Source organism: Microcebus murinus, chromosome 28 (genome assembly GCF_040939455.1).
Source record: "Microcebus murinus isolate Inina chromosome 28, M.murinus_Inina_mat1.0, whole genome shotgun sequence".
In the NCBI taxonomy this organism is placed as follows: domain Eukaryota; kingdom Metazoa; phylum Chordata; class Mammalia; order Primates; family Cheirogaleidae; genus Microcebus; species Microcebus murinus.
Window position 1 is genome coordinate 14,001,836 of NC_134131.1, and position 17,580 is coordinate 14,019,415.

Consider the following 17,580-nt stretch of genomic DNA (forward strand, 5'->3'; position numbering starts at 1 on the left):
GTGGGTACTTTGTTACTACTGTGGGTGCTTTGCTGCCACTGTGGGTACTTTGCTGCCACTGTGGGTACTTTGCTGCCACTGTGGGTACTTTGTTACTACTGTGGGTACTTTGTTACTACTGTGGATGCTTTGCTGCCACTGTGGGTACTTTGTTACTACTGTGGGTACTTTGTTACTACTGTGGGTGCTTTGCTGCCACTGTGGGTGCTTGGCTGCCACTGTGGGTACTTGGCTGCCACTGTGGGTGCTTGGCTGCCACTGTGGGTACTTTGTTACTACTGTGGGTACTTTGTTACTACTGTGGGTGCTTTGCTGCCACTGTGGGTGCTTTGCTGCCACTGTGGGTACTTTGCTGCCACTGTTGCTACTTTGCTGCCACTGTGGGTACTTTGCTGCCACTGTGGGTGCTTGGCTGCCACTGTGGGTACTTTGTTACTACTGTGGGTGCTTTGCTGCCACTGTGGGTGCTTTGTTACTACTGTGGGTGCTTTGATACTACTGTGGGTGCTTTGCTGCCACTGTGGGTGCTTGGCTGCCACTGTGGGTACTTGGCTGCCACTGTGGGTGCTTGGCTGCCACTGTGGGTACTTTGTTACTACTGTGGGTACTTTGTTACTACTGTGGGTGCTTTGGTGCCACTGTGGGTGCTTTGTTACTACTGTGGGTACTTTGCTGCCACTGTGGGTACTTTGTTACTACTGTGGGTACTTTGTTACTACTGTGGGTACTTTGCTACTACTGTGGGTACTTTGATGCCACTGTGGGTACTTTGTTACTACTGTGGGTACTTTGTTACTACTGTGGGTGCTTTGCTGCCACTGTGGGTGCTTGGCTGCCACTGTGGGTACTTGGCTGCCACTGTGGGTGCTTGGCTGCCACTGTGGGTACTTTGTTACTACTGTGGGTACTTTGTTACTACTGTGGGTGCTTTGCTGCCACTGTGGGTGCTTTGCTGCCACTGTGGGTGCTTTGTTACTACTGTGGGTACTTTGCTGCCACTGTGGGTACTTGGCTGCCACTGTGGGTGCTTGGCTGCCACTGTGGGTACTTTGTTACTACTGTGGGTGCTTTGTTACTACTGTGGGTACTTTGCTGCCACTGTGGGTACTTTGCTGCCACTGTGGGTACCTTGCTGCCACTGTGGGTACTTTGTTACTACTGTGGGTGCTTTGCTGCCACTGTGGGTGCTTTGTTACTACTGTGGGTACTTTGCTGCCACTGTGGGTACTTTGTTACTACTGTGGGTACTTTGTTACTACTGTGGGTACTTTGCTACTACTGTGGGTACTTTGCTACTACTGTGGGTACTTTGCTGCCACTGTGGGTGATTTGTTACTACTGTGGGTACTTTGCTGCCACTGTGGGTACTTGGCTGCCACTGTGGGTGCTTGGCTGCCACTGTGGGTACTTTGCTGCCACTGTGGGTACTTTGCTGCCACTGTGGGTACTTTGTTACTACTGTGGGTACTTTGCTACTACTGTGGGTACTTTGCTACTACTGTGGGTACTTTGCTACTACTGTCGGTACTTTGCTGCCACTGTGGGTGCTTTGTTACTACTGTGGGTACTTTGCTGCCACTGTGGGTACTTGGCTGCCACTGCGGGTGCTTGGCTGCCACTGTGGGTACTTTGCTGCCACTGTGGGTACTTGGCTGCCACTGTGGGTACTTTGTTACTACTGTGGGTGCTTTGCTGCCACTGTGGGTGCTTTGTTACTACTGTGGGTACTTTGCTGCCACTGTGGGTACTTTGTTACTACTGTGGGTACTTTGTTACTACTGTGGGTACTTTGCTACTACTGTGGGTACTTTGCTGCCACTGTGGGTGCTTTGTTACTACTGTGGGTACTTTGCTACTACTGTGGGTGATTTGTTACTACTGTGGGTACTTTGCTGCCACTGTGGGTACTTGGCTGCCACTGTGGGTGCTTGGCTGCCACTGTGGGTACTTTGCTGCCACTGTGGGTACTTTGCTGCCACTGTGGGTACTTTGTTACTACTGTGGGTACTTTGCTACTACTGTGGGTACTTTGCTACTACTGTGGGTACTTTGCTACTACTGTGGGTACTTTGCTGCCACTGTGGGTGCTTTGTTACTACTGTGGGTACTTTGCTGCCACTGTGGGTACTTGGCTGCCACTGCGGGTGCTTGGCTGCCACTGTGGGTACTTTGCTGCCACTGTGGGTACTTGGCTGCCACTGTGGGTACTTTGTTACTACTGTGGGTGCTTTGCTGCCACTGTGGGTGCTTTGTTACTACTGTGGGTACTTTGCTGCCACTGTGGGTACTTTGCTGCCACTGTGGGTACTTTGTTACTACTGTGGGTACTTTGCTACTACTGTGGGTACTTTGCTGCCACTGTGGGTGCTTTGTTACTACTGTGGGTACTTTGCTGCCACTGTGGCTACTTGGCTGCCACTGTGGGTGCTTGGCTGCCACTGTGGGTACTTTGTTACTACTGTGGGTACTTTGCTGCCACTGTGGGTGCTTTGCTGCCACTGTGGGTACTTTGCTGCCACTGTGGGTACTTTGCTGCCACTGTGGGTACTTTGCTGCCACTGTGGGTGCTTGGCTGCCACTGTGGGTACTTTGCTGCCACTGTGGGTACTTTTTTACTACTGTGGGTACTTTGTTACTACTGTGGGTACTTTGCTGCCACTGTGGGTACTTTGCTGCCACTGTGGGTGCTTTGTTACTACTGTGGGTACTTTGCTGCCACTGTGGGTACTTGGCTGCCACTGTGGGTGCTTGGCTGCCACTGTGGGTACTTTGTTACTACTGTGGGTACTTTGCTGCCACTGTGGGTGCTTTGCTGCCACTGTGGGTACTTTGCTGCCACTGTGGGTACTTTGCTGCCACTGTGGGTGCTTGGCTGCCACTGTGGGTACTTTGCTGTCACTGTGGGTACTTGGCAGCCACTGTGGGTGCTTGGCTGCCACTGTGGGCACTTTGTTACTACTGTGGGTGCTTTGCTGCCACTGTGGGTGCTTTGTTACTACTGTGGGTACTTTGCTGCCACTGTTGGTACTTTGTTACTACTGTGGGTGCTTTGCTACTACTGTGGGTACTTTGTTACTACTGTGGGTACTTTGCTGCCACTGTTGGTACTTTATTACTACTGTGGGTGCTTTGCTACTCTGTGGGTACTTTGTTACTACTGTGGGTACTTTGTTACTACTGTGGGTGCTTTGCTACTACTGTGGGTACTTTGTTACTACTGTGGGTACTTTGCTACTACTGTGGGTACTTTGCTGCCACTGTGGGTGCTTTGTTACTACTGTGGGTACTTTGCTGCCACTGTGGCTACTTGGCTGCCACTGTGGGTGCTTGGCTGCCACTGTGGGTACTTTGTTACTACTGTGGGTACTTTGCTGCCACTGTGGGTGCTTTGCTGCCACTGTGGGTACTTTGCTGCCACTGTGGGTACTTTGCTGCCACTGTGGGTACTTTGCTGCCACTGTGGGTGCTTGGCTGCCACTGTGGGTACTTTGCTGCCACTGTGGGTACTTTTTTACTACTGTGGGTACTTTGTTACTACTGTGGGTACTTTGCTGCCACTGTGGGTACTTTGCTGCCACTGTGGGTGCTTTGTTACTACTGTGGGTACTTTGCTGCCACTGTGGGTACTTGGCTGCCACTGTGGGTGCTTGGCTGCCACTGTGGGTGCTTTGTTACTACTGTGGGTACTTTGCTGCCACTGTGGGTACTTGGCTGCCACTGTGGGTGCTTGGCTGCCACTGTGGGTACTTTGTTACTACTGTGGGTACTTTGCTGCCACTGTGGGTGCTTTGCTGCCACTGTGGGTACTTTGCTGCCACTGTGGGTACTTTGCTGCCACTGTGGGTGCTTGGCTGCCACTGTGGGTACTTTGCTGTCACTGTGGGTACTTGGCAGCCACTGTGGGTGCTTGGCTGCCACTGTGGGCACTTTGTTACTACTGTGGGTGCTTTGCTGCCACTGTGGGTGCTTTGTTACTACTGTGGGTACTTTGCTGCCACTGTTGGTACTTTGTTACTACTGTGGGTGCTTTGCTACTACTGTGGGTACTTTGTTACTACTGTGGGTACTTTGCTGCCACTGTTGGTACTTTATTACTACTGTGGGTGCTTTGCTACTCTGTGGGTACTTTGTTACTACTGTGGGTACTTTGTTACTACTGTGGGTGCTTTGCTACTACTGTGGGTACTTTGTTACTACTGTGGGTACTTTGCTGCCACTGTGGGTACTTTGTTACTACTGTGGGTACTTTGTTACTACTGTGGGTACTTTGCTACTACTGTGGGTACTTTGCTGCCACTGTGGGTGCTTTGTTACTACTGTGGGTACTTTGCTGCCACTGTGCGTGCTTTGTTACTACTGTGGGTACTTTGCTGCCACTGTGGGTACTTGGCTGCCACTGTGGGTGCTTGGCTGCCACTGTGGGTACTTTGTTACTACTGTGGGTACTTGGCTGCCACTGTGGGTGCTTTGCTGCCACTGTGGGTACTTTGCTGCCACTGTGGGTACTTTGCTGCCACTGTGGGTACTTTGCTGCCACTGTGGGTTCTTGGCTGCCACTGTGGGTACTTTGCTGCCACTGTGGGTACTTTGTTACTACTGTGGGTACTTTGTTACTACTGTGGGTACTTTGCTACTACTGTGGGTACTTTGCTGCCACTGTGGGTGCTTTGTTACTACTGTGGGTACTTTGCTGCCACTGTGGGTACTTGGCTGCCACTGTGGGTGCTTGGCTGCCACTGTGGGTACTTGGCTGCCACTGTGGGTACTTTGCTGCCACTGTGGGTGCTTGGCTGCCACTGTGGGTACTTTGTTACTACTGTGGGTGCTTTGCTGCCACTGTGGGTGCTTTGTTACTACTGTGGGTACTTTGCTGCCACTGTGGGTACTTTGTTACTACTGTGGGTACTTTGCTGCCACTGTGGGTGCTTGGCTGCCACTGTGGGTACTTTGTTACTACTGTGGGTACTTTGTTACTACTGTGGGTGCTTGGCTGCCACTGTGGGTGCTTGGCTGCCACTGTGGGTACTTTGTTCCTACTGTGGGTACTTTGTTACTACTGTGGGTGCTTTGCTGCCACTGTGGCTACTTTGCTGCCACTGTGGGTACTTTGCTGCCACTGTGGGTACTTTGTTACTACTGTGGGTGCTTTGCTGCCACTGTGGGTGCTTTGTTACTACTGTGGGTACTTTGCTGCCACTGTGGGTACTTTGTTACTACTGTGGGTCCTTTGTTACTACTGTGGGTACTTTGCTACTACTGTGGGTACTTTGCTGCCACTGTGGGTGCTTTGTTACTACTGTGTGTACTTTGCTACTACTGTGGGTACTTTGCTACTACTGTGGGTACTTTGCTGCCACTGTGGGTGCTTTGCTGCCACTGTGGGTACTTTGCTGCCACTGTGGGTACTTTGCTGCCACTGTGGGTACTTGGCTGCCACTGTGGGTGCTTGGCTGCCACTGTGGGTACTTTGCTGCCACTGTTGGTACTTTGTTACTACTGTGGGTACTTGGCTGCTACTGTGGGTACTTTGCTGCCACTGTGGGTACTTTGTTACTACTGTGGGTCCTTTGTTACTACTGTGGGTACTTTGCTACTACTGTGGGTACTTTGCTGCCACTGTGGGTGCTTTGTTACTACTGTGGGTACTTTGCTACTACTGTGGGTACTTTGCTACTACTGTGGGTACTTTGCTACTACTGTGGGTACTTTGCTGCCACTGTGGGTGCTTTGCTGCCACTGTGGGTACTTTGCTGCCACTGTGGGTACTTGGCTGCCACTGTGGGTGCTTGGCTGCCACTGTGGGTACTTTGCTGCCACTGTTGGTACTTTGTTACTACTGTGGGTACTTTGTTACTACTGTGGGTGCTTTGCTGCCACTGTGGGTGCTTTGCTGCCACTGTGGGTGCTTGGCTGCCACTGTGGGTGCTTGGCTGCCACTGTGGGTGCTTTGCTGCCACTGTGGGTACTTGGCTGCCACTGTGGGTACTTTGTTACTACTGTGGGTGCTTTGCTGCCACTGTGGGTACTTTGTTACTACTGTGGGTACTTTGCTGCCACTGTGGGTGCTTTGCTGCCACTGTGGGTACTTTGCTGCCACTGTGGGTACTTTGTTACTACTGTGGGTACTTTGCTGCCACTGTGGGTACTTGGCTGCCACTGTGGGTACTTTGCTGCCACTGTGGGTACTTTGTTACTACTGTGGGTACTTGGCTGCTACTGTGGGTACTTTTCTGCCACTGTGGGTGCTTTGCTGCCACTGTGGGTACTTTGCTGCCACTGTGGGTACTTTGCTGCCACTGTGGGTACTTTGTTACTACTGTGGGTACTTAGCTGCCACTGTGGGTACTTTGCTGCCACTGTGGGTACTTTGCTGCCACTGTTGGTACTTTGTTACTACTGTGGGTACTTGGCTGCTACTGTGGGTACTTTGCTGCCACTGTGGGTGCTTTGCTGCCACTGTGGGTACTTTGTTACTACTGTGGGTACTTTGCTGCCACTGTGGGTACTTTGCTGCCACTGTGGGTACTTTGCTGCCACTGTGGGTACTTTGTTGCTACTGTGGGTACTTTGCTGCCACTGTGGGTACTTTGTTACTACTGTGGGTACTTTGCTGCCACTGTGGGTACTTTGTTACTACTGTGGGTACTTTGCTGCCACTGTGGGTACTTTGCTGCCACTGTGGGTACTTTGCTGCCACTGTGGGTACTTTGCTGCCACTGTGGGTACTTTGTTGCCACTGTGGGTACTTTGCTGCCACTGTGGGTACTTTGCTGCCACTGTGGGTACTTTGTTACTACTGTGGGTACTTTGCTGCCACTGTGGGTGCTTTGTTACTACTGTGGGTACTTTGCTGCCACTGTGGGTACTTTGCTGCCACTGTGGGTACTTTGCTGCCACTGTGGGTACTTTGTTACTACTGTGGGTACTTTGCTGCCACTGTGGGTGCTTTGCTGCCACTGTGGGTACTTTGCTGCCACTGTGGGTACTTGGCTGCCACTGTGGGTGCTTGGCTGCCACTGTGGGTACTTTGCTGCCACTGTTGGTACTTTGTTACTACTGTGGGTACTTGGCTGCTACTGTGGGTACTTTGCTGCCACTGTGGGTACTTTGTTACTACTGTGGGTCCTTTGTTACTACTGTGGGTACTTTGCTACTACTGTGGGTACTTTGCTGCCACTGTGGGTGCTTTGTTACTACTGTGGGTACTTTGCTACTACTGTGGGTACTTTGCTACTACTGTGGGTACTTTGCTACTACTGTGGGTACTTTGCTGCCACTGTGGGTGCTTTGCTGCCACTGTGGGTACTTTGCTGCCACTGTGGGTACTTGGCTGCCACTGTGGGTGCTTGGCTGCCACTGTGGGTACTTTGCTGCCACTGTTGGTACTTTGTTACTACTGTGGGTACTTGGCTGCTACTGTGGGTACTTTGCTGCCACTGTGGGTGCTTTGCTGCCACTGTGGGTGCTTTGTTACTACTGTGGGTACTTTGCTGCCACTGTGGGTACTTTGTTACTACTGTGGGTACTTTGTTACTACTGTGGGTGCTTTGCTGCCACTGTGGGTGCTTTGCTGCCACTGTGGGTGCTTGGCTGCCACTGTGGGTGCTTGGCTGCCACTGTGGGTGCTTTGCTGCCACTGTGGGTACTTGGCTGCCACTGTGGGTACTTTGTTACTACTGTGGGTGCTTTGCTGCCACTGTGGGTACTTTGTTACTACTGTGGGTACTTTGCTGCCACTGTGGGTGCTTTGCTGCCACTGTGGGTACTTTGCTGCCACTGTGGGTACTTTGTTACTACTGTGGGTACTTTGCTGCCACTGTGGGTACTTGGCTGCCACTGTGGGTACTTTGCTGCCACTGTGGGTACTTTGTTACTACTGTGGGTACTTGGCTGCTACTGTGGGTACTTTTCTGCCACTGTGGGTGCTTTGCTGCCACTGTGGGTACTTTGCTGCCACTGTGGGTACTTTGTTACTACTGTGGGTACTTTGCTGCCACTGTGGGTACTTTGCTGCCACTGTGGGTACTTTGCTGCCACTGTTGGTACTTTGTTACTACTGTGGGTACTTGGCTGCTACTGTGGGTACTTTGCTGCCACTGTGGGTGCTTTGCTGCCACTGTGGGTACTTTGTTACTACTGTGGGTACTTTGCTGCCACTGTGGGTACTTTGCTGCCACTGTGGGTACTTTGCTGCCACTGTGGGTACTTTGTTGCTACTGTGGGTACTTTGCTGCCACTGTGGGTACTTTGTTACTACTGTGGGTACTTTGCTGCCACTGTGGGTACTTTGTTACTACTGTGGGTACTTTGCTGCCACTGTGGGTACTTTGCTGCCACTGTGGGTACTTTGTTACTACTGTGGGTACTTTGCTGCCACTGTGGGTGCTTTGCTGCCACTGTGGGTACTTTGCTGCCACTGTGGGTACTTGGCTGCCACTGTGGGTGCTTGGCTGCCACTGTGGGTACTTTGCTGCCACTGTTGGTACTTTGTTACTACTGTGGGTACTTGGCTGCTACTGTGGGTACTTTGCTGCCACTGTGGGTACTTTGTTACTACTGTGGGTCCTTTGTTACTACTGTGGGTACTTTGCTACTACTGTGGGAACTTTGCTGCCACTGTGGGTGCTTTGTTACTACTGTGGGTACTTTGCTACTACTGTGGGTACTTTGCTACTACTGTGGGTACTTTGCTACTACTGTGGGTACTTTGCTGCCACTGTGGGTGCTTTGCTGCCACTGTGGGTACTTGGCTGCCACTGTGGGTACTTGGCTGCCACTGTGGGTGCTTGGCTGCCACTGTGGGTACTTTGCTGCCACTGTTGGTACTTTGTTACTACTGTGGGTACTTGGCTGCTACTGTGGGTACTTTGCTGCCACTGTGGGTGCTTTGCTGCCACTGTGGGTGCTTTGTTACTACTGTGGGTACTTTGCTGCCACTGTGGGTACTTTGTTACTACTGTGGGTACTTTGTTACTACTGTGGGTGCTTTGCTGCCACTGTGGGTGCTTTGCTGCCACTGTGGGTGCTTGGCTGCCACTGTGGGTGCTTGGCTGCCACTGTGGGTGCTTTGCTGCCACTGTGGGTACTTGGCTGCCACTGTGGGTACTTTGTTACTACTGTGGGTGCTTTGCTGCCACTGTGGGTACTTTGTTACTACTGTGGGTACTTTGCTGCCACTGTGGGTGCTTTGCTGCCACTGTGGGTACTTTGCTGCCACTGTGGGTACTTTGTTACTACTGTGGGTACTTTGCTGCCACTGTGGGTACTTTGCTGCCACTGTGGGTACTTTGCTGCCACTGTGGGTACTTTGTTACTACTGTGGGTACTTGGCTGCTACTGTGGGTACTTTTCTGCCACTGTGGGTGCTTTGCTGCCACTGTGGGTACTTTGCTGCCACTGTGGGTACTTTGTTACTACTGTGGGTACTTTGCTGCCACTGTGGGTACTTTGCTGCCACTGTGGGTACTTTGCTGCCACTGTTGGTACTTTGTTACTACTGTGGGTACTTGGCTGCTACTGTGGGTACTTTGCTGCCACTGTGGGTGCTTTGATGCCACTGTGGGTACTTTGTTACTACTGTGGGTACTTTGCTGCCACTGTGGGTACTTTGCTGCCACTGTGGGTACTTTGCTGCCACTGTGGGTACTTTGTTGCTACTGTGGGTACTTTGCTGCCACTGTGGGTACTTTGCTGCCACTGTGGGTACTTTGTTACTACTGTGGGTACTTTGCTGCCACTGTGGGTACTTTGTTACTACTGTGGGTACTTTGCTGCCACTGTGGGTACTTTGCTGCCACTGTGGGTACTTTGCTGCCACTGTGGGTACTTTGCTGCCACTGTGGGTACTTTGTTGCCACTGTGGGTACTTTGCTGCCACTGTGGGTACTTTGTTACTACTGTGGGTACTTTGCTGCCACTGTGGGTGCTTTGTTACTACTGTGGGTACTTTGCTGCCACTGTGGGTACTTTGCTGCCACTGTGGGTACTTTGCTGCCACTGTGGGTACTTTGTTACTACTGTGGGTACTTTGCTGCCACTGTGGGTTCTTTGTTACTACTGTGGGTACTTTGTTACTACTGTGGGTACTTTGTTACTACTGTGGGTACTTTGCTGCCACTGTGGGTACTTTGCTGCCACTGTGGGTACTTTGCTGCCACTGTGGGTACTTTGTTACTACTGTGGGTACTTTGCTGCCACTGTGGGTACTTTGTTACTACTGTGGGTACTTTGCTGCCACTGTGGGTACTTTGCTGCCACTGTGCACCATCGAGAGGGTGTGCCACCCGCCCCTGCCTTATGTCCAAGCTCTGGATGCTCTATAAACAATATATCTATTTCATTTCACAAAGAACCCGTTAATTGTATGTGATGCTTACGGCAGCGCCACTGAGGCAGGAAGGTAAGGGGTGATCCTCCGTCCAGAGGAGGAAACAGAGTCGCTTAAGGAGGGGGCAGCCCAGCGGGGAGCAGCCCCACCGTCCGGCTCCAGTGCCCTGCTCCTGCCTGGGCCCACATGGCATTTTCCCTTGGGAATCCCTCTCCCCCTCGGTCCTGCATGGATTGCTCTCTCCCTGTCCCTGGTGACATTTCCCCCCAGAGCCCTCCCAGGGACCCCTGCAGGCAGATGCTGCAAGGAGCGTGGTCCCCGCCGTCACCCTCCCCTCCTGGCGCCCCTGGGGGCTCCCGGCATGACCTCGGTCTGTGTGAGGCCGTGCCACCGCCCAGCTCCACAGACCGTCAGACGAACTGCATCCTACAGACCCCATGCAGAGAAAACTGTCAAAACATTGTTTTCCTCCCTTAGCACTCTGGGAGGCCGAGGCGGGCGGATCGCTCAAGGTCAGGAGTTCAAAACCAGCCTGAGCAAGAGCGAGACCCCGTCTCTACTAAAAATAGAAAATAAGCCCTTAGGGTGTCTTCTTGAGGAAAAATAAATATAAGACCCTGTCCTGTTTTCAGGGAAACACGGTCATAAAGGCCAGCGTTGGCCCCACATGTTCATCCCTCGCGTCGCAGCCCGGTGCCCTGACATGGCGATCTCCAAACGGGACCCTGAGCCCGCGGACGGGCTCACGGCCCCACGCTCCAGGCCAAGCACGGGACGGGTCCCCTGGCAGGACGGGGTGCGATCCGCCCCCGTCAGCAGCGCAGGGGCGCCCACGGGCCAGGGCACTGTGGTGCTCGCGGCGTCTCTGGGTCCTGGCCTCCGGCACACCTGAGGCAGCCCTGGTTCGCAGATCGCGCCTCCCGCAATAAGCTCTGCGTGACTCACAGTTTAAGTGCGGGAGGATCACTGTATTTCAACGAGCAGAATGGAAGGAGAAGCGGGAATTGGCAAGGCCACCGCCGTGGCCTCAGGGAGCACAGTTCTGCCTGCACACGAAGGCTCCCCAGGTTGGGGCGAGCGTCAGTGGTGGGTGTTGTCTTCAATTTCTTTTCTTTTCTTTTCTTTTCTTTTTTTTTTTTTTTTTTGATACAGAGTCTCGCTTTGTTGCCCAGGCTAGAGTGAGTGCCCTGGCGTCAGCCCAGCTCACAGCAACCTCAGACTTCTGGGCTCAAGCGATCCTCCTGCCTCAGCCTCCCGAGTAGCTGGGACTACAGGCATGCGCCACCGTGCCCAGCTAATTTTTTTCTACATATATATATTAGTTGGCCAGTTAGTTTCTTTCTATTTAGAGTAGAGACGGGCTCTCGCTCTTGCTTAGGCTGGTTTCGAACTCCTGACCTCGAGTAATCCGCCCGCCTCGGCCTCCCAGAGTGCTAGGAATACAGGCGTGAGCCACCGCGCCCGGCCATTTTTCCCCCCTCTTAAAATAAAAAAAAAAAAATAGACACTAGTACCGTACCGTAAGGTGTGCTCAGATTGCAACACCCTACCCAGTGTGCCTTCGTGCCTTTTTACCCTCACACGTTTTCTTCCTTCTGCTAGGCACTGCCTTCCCTCCCTCTTCTGCCTGTCCATCTTGTGCAGCCCAACTCCAAGTTACCTCCTCTAGGAAGCCTCCCTGGATTTCCCATAGCAATGTATTCACGCCTTCCTCTGTGGCTTCCTAAAGTCTGCGTGCGAGACACCAGCAGGGACCGTTTCTAGCGCCTAATAGGGCCTGCCCTTTACGTTATGTTCTCTCTGTGCCCATCTGGCAGGGGAGGAAACTGAGGCTCGTCTGGTCTCCAAGGCCACGCAGCCGGTAAGTGGAAATGCTGGCTTTGGAGTCCAGGCGTCCCAGACTCCAGAGTCCGTGCCTTTCTACGGCACGAGAGGCAGCGTCCCTCCTACGCGACCTTGGTCCTTCCAGGAGCAGGAGGGGGCGGTTTGCCTCTCCCCGTCCCGCCTCGCCCAGACTGGCGTCTTCCACGGCACACCTGAGCCGTGCGCTCTGGCCCCCGTGCCTGCTACCTAGTGGGTGCTCAAGAAGTGGTTCAGCGACTCGCCAGGTTTGTTGAATCCCTTTGCATCACTGGTCGATCGAGCCCTGCTTCTGCCCAAATCACGATCCATCGGTGCGCGCCCTGCACCCAGGTGGGAGGTCGTGGATTTCTCAGCCGGCGAATCCGCTTCCCAAAGCCAGCTGGGCTGCTGGCCAGACCTGGACTCCAAAGCCAGAGTTTCCACTTATCGGCTGCGTGGCCTTGGAGACCAGACGAGCCTCAGTTTCCTCACCTGCCAAATGGGTACAGAGAAAACATAACGTAAAGTGCGGGGCCACATGCGAACCCACCGCCTCTCTGATTTTAACGTCATACGGATCTGCTGGGAATTTTGCTAAACTGCAGATTCCTGCTCAGAAGGGCTGGGGTAGGGCCGGGGTCCTGCCTTCCCGGACGGCCCGGGTGGCGCTCCCGGTGTGCAGGTGCCGTCTGAGAACCACCGAGCCCAAACACCTCGGCGGCGGCAGCAGCAGCACGTTCGTGGCCTTCGCTGGCGGCCAGTCCTAAGGCCCGCCTTGTGTGCGCTGTCCTTCCCCCTTTAGAGGAGATGCTAGACGCTCGTGTGGTCTTGTTTCTCAGTGCTTTGCCAAAATATTTAAGCTGGGCTTCAGAGCCATAAACACTGGACGGCGTGCACGTCTGTTTGGTTTGATCACACCCTGTCCATAAATCGCAAATCAAGGAGGGACAGGAGGAGACTCTGGAAGATTCCATTGCAGTGACAAGTGGATGGGAGCATGGCAAGGATGGGGGAGGGGTGTGGTGAGGGTGGGGGAGGGGTGGTAAGGGTGGGGAAGGGGAGGGGCAGATGGCCAAGGTGGGGGAGGGACGTGGTGAGGGTGGGGGAGGGACATGGTGAGGGTGGGGGAAGGGCGTGGCGGGGGTGGAGGGGGCATGGCGGGGGTGGGGAGGGGCATGGTGGGGGTGGAGAGGGGCATGGCGGGGGTGGGGAGGGGGCATGGTGGGGGTGGGGGAGGGGCAGATGGCAAGAGTTGGGGAGGGGCAGGTGGCAAGGGGGGCATGGCGAGGTCGGGGGAGGGGCAGGTGGCCGCCCACAGCAGGGCATTTCCAGCGGGTCTGGGTTTTCTTGGCGGCCGAGGGCTGGGAAGGAGGAGCCCCCACTGCGTTCTCCTTGGGAAGCCCCCTGCATTTGGCTGCCCTAGGACCACGTTCCACGGCCCTGTCTCTGGTCTTCTCTGTTCCCGGTAAACAGCTGGCGATGGCTGCTGGGCCTGCAGCCCTTTGAACCCCACGCCGTCCCCTTGCCCGGCGGCGCCGAGTCTCTCTGAGGCCAGGCATCCCCCGCCCGGGGCGCGACGCTGGGAAGGAAAACACACCCTCCTCTCTGCTCCTTTTCCAGATGTCCCTGGGCCAGCTGCCGCCGGCGAGAGGCGTGGCGTGTTTGGGCTGCCAGGGCTCGTGTCCGGGCTTCGAGCCACACTCGTGGAGGTAACGGCCTTTGTCGGGGCGGGGGGCTCTGCCTGCCGCGGGTCCTGGCTGTCCTCGCGGGGACCCCGGCGGCTTTCTCTGCTGGGGCCGGGAGGGCTGGCCGCGGAGGAGGGCAGGCTCGCCGGCCACGCCCGGTTCGGAAACGGGAGGAGAGTCCTGTTCATGCTGCCCGTGGAGCTTAGTGCCTCGTGAGCAGGTGCAGGCGGGCCCCAAGCCCGGCCCTCGAGGGCTGCACTGGGCAGGCGGGCAGGGCCGTGGTGCCTGCGTGGGGGCTCTGCCCGAGGGGGTCCCCATCACTGCCCCATGGTGCCATCGTCCCTGCTGGCGGGATCGGGTCCAGCCTGGCCCCGTGGGACGGGAACACCAGCCACTCCACCACCATCTTGGTTTTTTTTCTTTTTTTGAGACTGAGTCTCACTCTGTTGCCAGGCTAGAGTGAGTGCCGTGGCGTCAGCCTCGCTCACAGCAACCTCCAACTCCTGGGCTCATGCCATCCTCCTGCCTCAGCCTCCCGAGTAGCTGGGACTACAGGCATGCGCCACCATGCCCGGCTGATGTTTTCTATATATTTTTAGTTGGCCAATTAATTTCTTTCTACTTTTAGTAGAGACGGGTTCTCGCTCTTGCTGAGGCTGGTTTCAAACTCCTGACCTCGAGCGATCCTCCTGCCTTGCTGGGATGACTGGCGTGAGCCACCGCGCCGGCTCGAATGCTGTTTCAATGCTCAGAGTGCCGGCCAGCCTGGCTCAGTTAAGGAAAAGCCCATCCACCAGTCGTGACAGGGCGCGACAATTCAGTCCCAGGTTGTTGAGGGCAGATCGCAGGACGGCCGCTGTGCCACCACGGACGTCTTCTGGGGCACGTCCGTGCCCTCTGCGCTCCGGGTGCCTGGGGAGAGCGGGGGTGGGGCGAGAGGGGCGTCTCGCTCACCTGTGAGGTCCCAGCAGCGCGGCGTGCACGGGGCAGGGAGAGTGTGCGGGAAAGGAGGAACAATGTCGACGCAATCCCAAAGAACGCGTCCTGTCTCTTAAAATTTTTCTGTTGCGAGGGTTTTGCATTCCTGTCCTCTCTAATGGCACGCTGAGCTTCCACGGTAACCAAGAAAGCAAAGGGCAGCTTGGGAAGACGGGGCGGGGTGACTTGGGGTCAGGGCTCCTCCTTGCCCCTCCTCCCTGGGGCCTCCTCCTCTCTCCGCCTCATCATCCTCCTCCCCTGCCTGGCTCTCTGTCCTCCGTCCCTACACGCGTGAACCACTGTGGCCACGCCTGTCACTCGCCTTCCCAGAGAAGCAGCCTCCTCCTCCTCCTCCTGCCGCTGGGCTCCGAGCGGGGACAGGCAAGAGAATATTACCGATCGTGAATAAAATGCCGCAATTCTGCAAAACAAGCACCCCTCTTTCTTTTTTATTTCAGCATACTATGGGGGTACGAATGTCAAGGTTATGTATATTACCCTTGCCCCCCTCCCCCCTTGGGTCAGAGCTTCAAGCGTGACCATCCCCCAGACGGTGCACACCTCACTCATAATGTATGTATGCACCCACCGCCCCCTCCCACCTGCCCGACGCCCGACAAATGTTGCTCCTATATGTCCACTTAGGTTTTGATCCGTTAATATCAATTTGCTGGTGAGTGCACGTGGTGCTGGTTTTTCCATTCTTGGGAAACTTCACTCAGTAGAATGGGCTCCAGCTCCATCCAGGAAAATACAAGAGGTGCCCTGTCACCGCTGTTTCTCATAGCTGAGTAGTATGCCTTGGTGTATACGCGCCACATTTTATCAATCCACTCATGTATTGACGGGCACTTGGGTTGTTTCCACATCTTTGCGATTGTGAACTGTGCCGCTATAAACATTCGCGTGCAGGTGTCTTTTTCATAAAGTGACTTTTGATCTTTTGGGTAGATGCCCAGTAGTGGGACTGCTGGATCCAATGGCAGATCCACTTGTATGGCTTTAAGGTCTCTCCATGTTGCTCTCCACAGAGGCTGAGTCCCACCACCAGTGTAGGCGTGCTCCTCTCTCTCCGCATCCACGTCAGCATTTGCTGTTTGGGGACTTTTTGCTAAAGGCCGTTCTTACTGGAGTTAAGTGACATCTCATTGACAAGCACCCCTCTCTCCTGAGAGGGAGAAGACTTCTTGTTCTCGTCCGGCTGCAGCCCTCGGGGGCCGTTTGCTCTTTGCTGCTGCCGGAACGAATCCTGGAGAGCCTCGGTTTTCACGGTTCTCAAGCGGCAGCCCGCTGACATTGAACTTGGGCTGCAGGCTGCTCAGACGAACACGGCAAGCGCCGCAGCTGCGCATCAGCGCGTCGCGGACAAGGGCGCTGGGTCCCCTTTAACCCTCTGTTGTCCAAGCTCGCGACCAGGGAGGGCTGAGCCCATTTCCGTTTCCACGCGCCAGTCACCTCCCCGGGGGCCGGGCCGGGGGACAGCCCAGACCGCAGGCAGCCCTCTTCGGCCGGCTCGCTCTGCTCCATGTTGCAGTTTCCAGCCGGTGCTCTTCCCTCTCGTGCCCGGCGGGAAGCTCCTTTCACGCCTGCTGCGGCGGGCTCCTCCTCCTCGCGGCAGATGAAGGCGTCCCCGCCTCAGCACAAGTGACCTTCCCGCCCGATCTTTGCTGTGGGCTGTCCCGCGTGACCTGGGGTGTTTGCCAGCATCCCCGGCCTCGGCCCTCTAGATGCCCGTACTGCGTCTCACCGAAAATCAGACAGGGTCTTATACTTATTTTCCCTTAAGAAGACACCCCAGGGCTTATTTTCAGGGGATGTGTTATTTTTTTTAAGTGCGGCATAGCAATCTACATTGATTCAAACACAGTGAGGTCGTCTTCTCCTGGAACATCATCCTCACTCTCCAGACCCCGAATCCCATCCTGAATGTCTTGTGACTCTGTTTCCTTTAGAGCCACGGGCCCCCGATCTCTCCTGCCGAGCACTAGAGCTGTCACAGGGCGGAGGAGAAGGGCTGCTCGTGTTCTTTCCCGCTCCGCGACGACACGCACGGGTTGTGCAGATGCTGCGCAGCCACAGCCGTCACTAGGGCTGATTTTCGGGGTGGGGCTTCTATGGCGCACGTGCTCAGACATCCTGCCAGGGCTTGTTTCATGGGAAGGTCTTGTTTCCAGGGAAACGTGGTAGCACCCCCAGCCCCACCCCGTTCCCCGCTGGGACAGACAAACTTGTCTCTAGGTGTCGCTAGCGGCACCGTGCGGGGCCAAACTGAGAGCCGCCGATAGAGAGGCCTGCGGGTCTGGCCCCTGCTGGCCATGGTCACCGTCACTGCACAGTCACCGTCACCCTTCGCAGGCAGATAGGAGAGGCGAAGAGGTCCCTCTGGGCTCGCCTGGGCGGCGGGGCGGGGTCCTGCAGCTGCAGGGAGGCCTCCCCGGCTCGGCCTTCCCCGTCCATGCGGGCGGTCTCGACCTTGCTTACTTTTCACTTACCAAGCTCTCAACTCCCAGGTGTCAGAGCTTCGGAGAGACGCGGCCCAGCCCGCCCACGGCGAGGGGGGGGTTCCTCCCGCACCGCGGGACTCTGGCTTTCTGAGCCCGAACAGTGACACAGAGCAGGCACTTCTCTGTCAGTGCCAGAGAGAAGCGTGGTGAGGCTGTCAGATAAATGTGGCCCTGCCAGCAGGGCTTCCTCCCCCACGTCCCGACGGAGCCTTCCCCGGTTCATGGTCTCTCCACCCCCTGCCCC

At 55.2% G+C, this 17,580-nt stretch overlaps 1 protein-coding gene across 1 annotated transcript in view; it reads left to right on the forward strand.

Annotated features, from left to right (window-relative positions):
* Nucleotides 1-17,580, forward strand: part of LMCD1 (LIM and cysteine rich domains 1) — a 67,481-nt gene that overhangs the window by 35,801 nt on the left and 14,100 nt on the right. Inside the window, 1 exon segment of the mRNA XM_075998434.1 lies at nucleotides 13,790-13,878. Within this exon segment, the coding sequence (XP_075854549.1) occupies nucleotides 13,790-13,878 (89 nt within the window).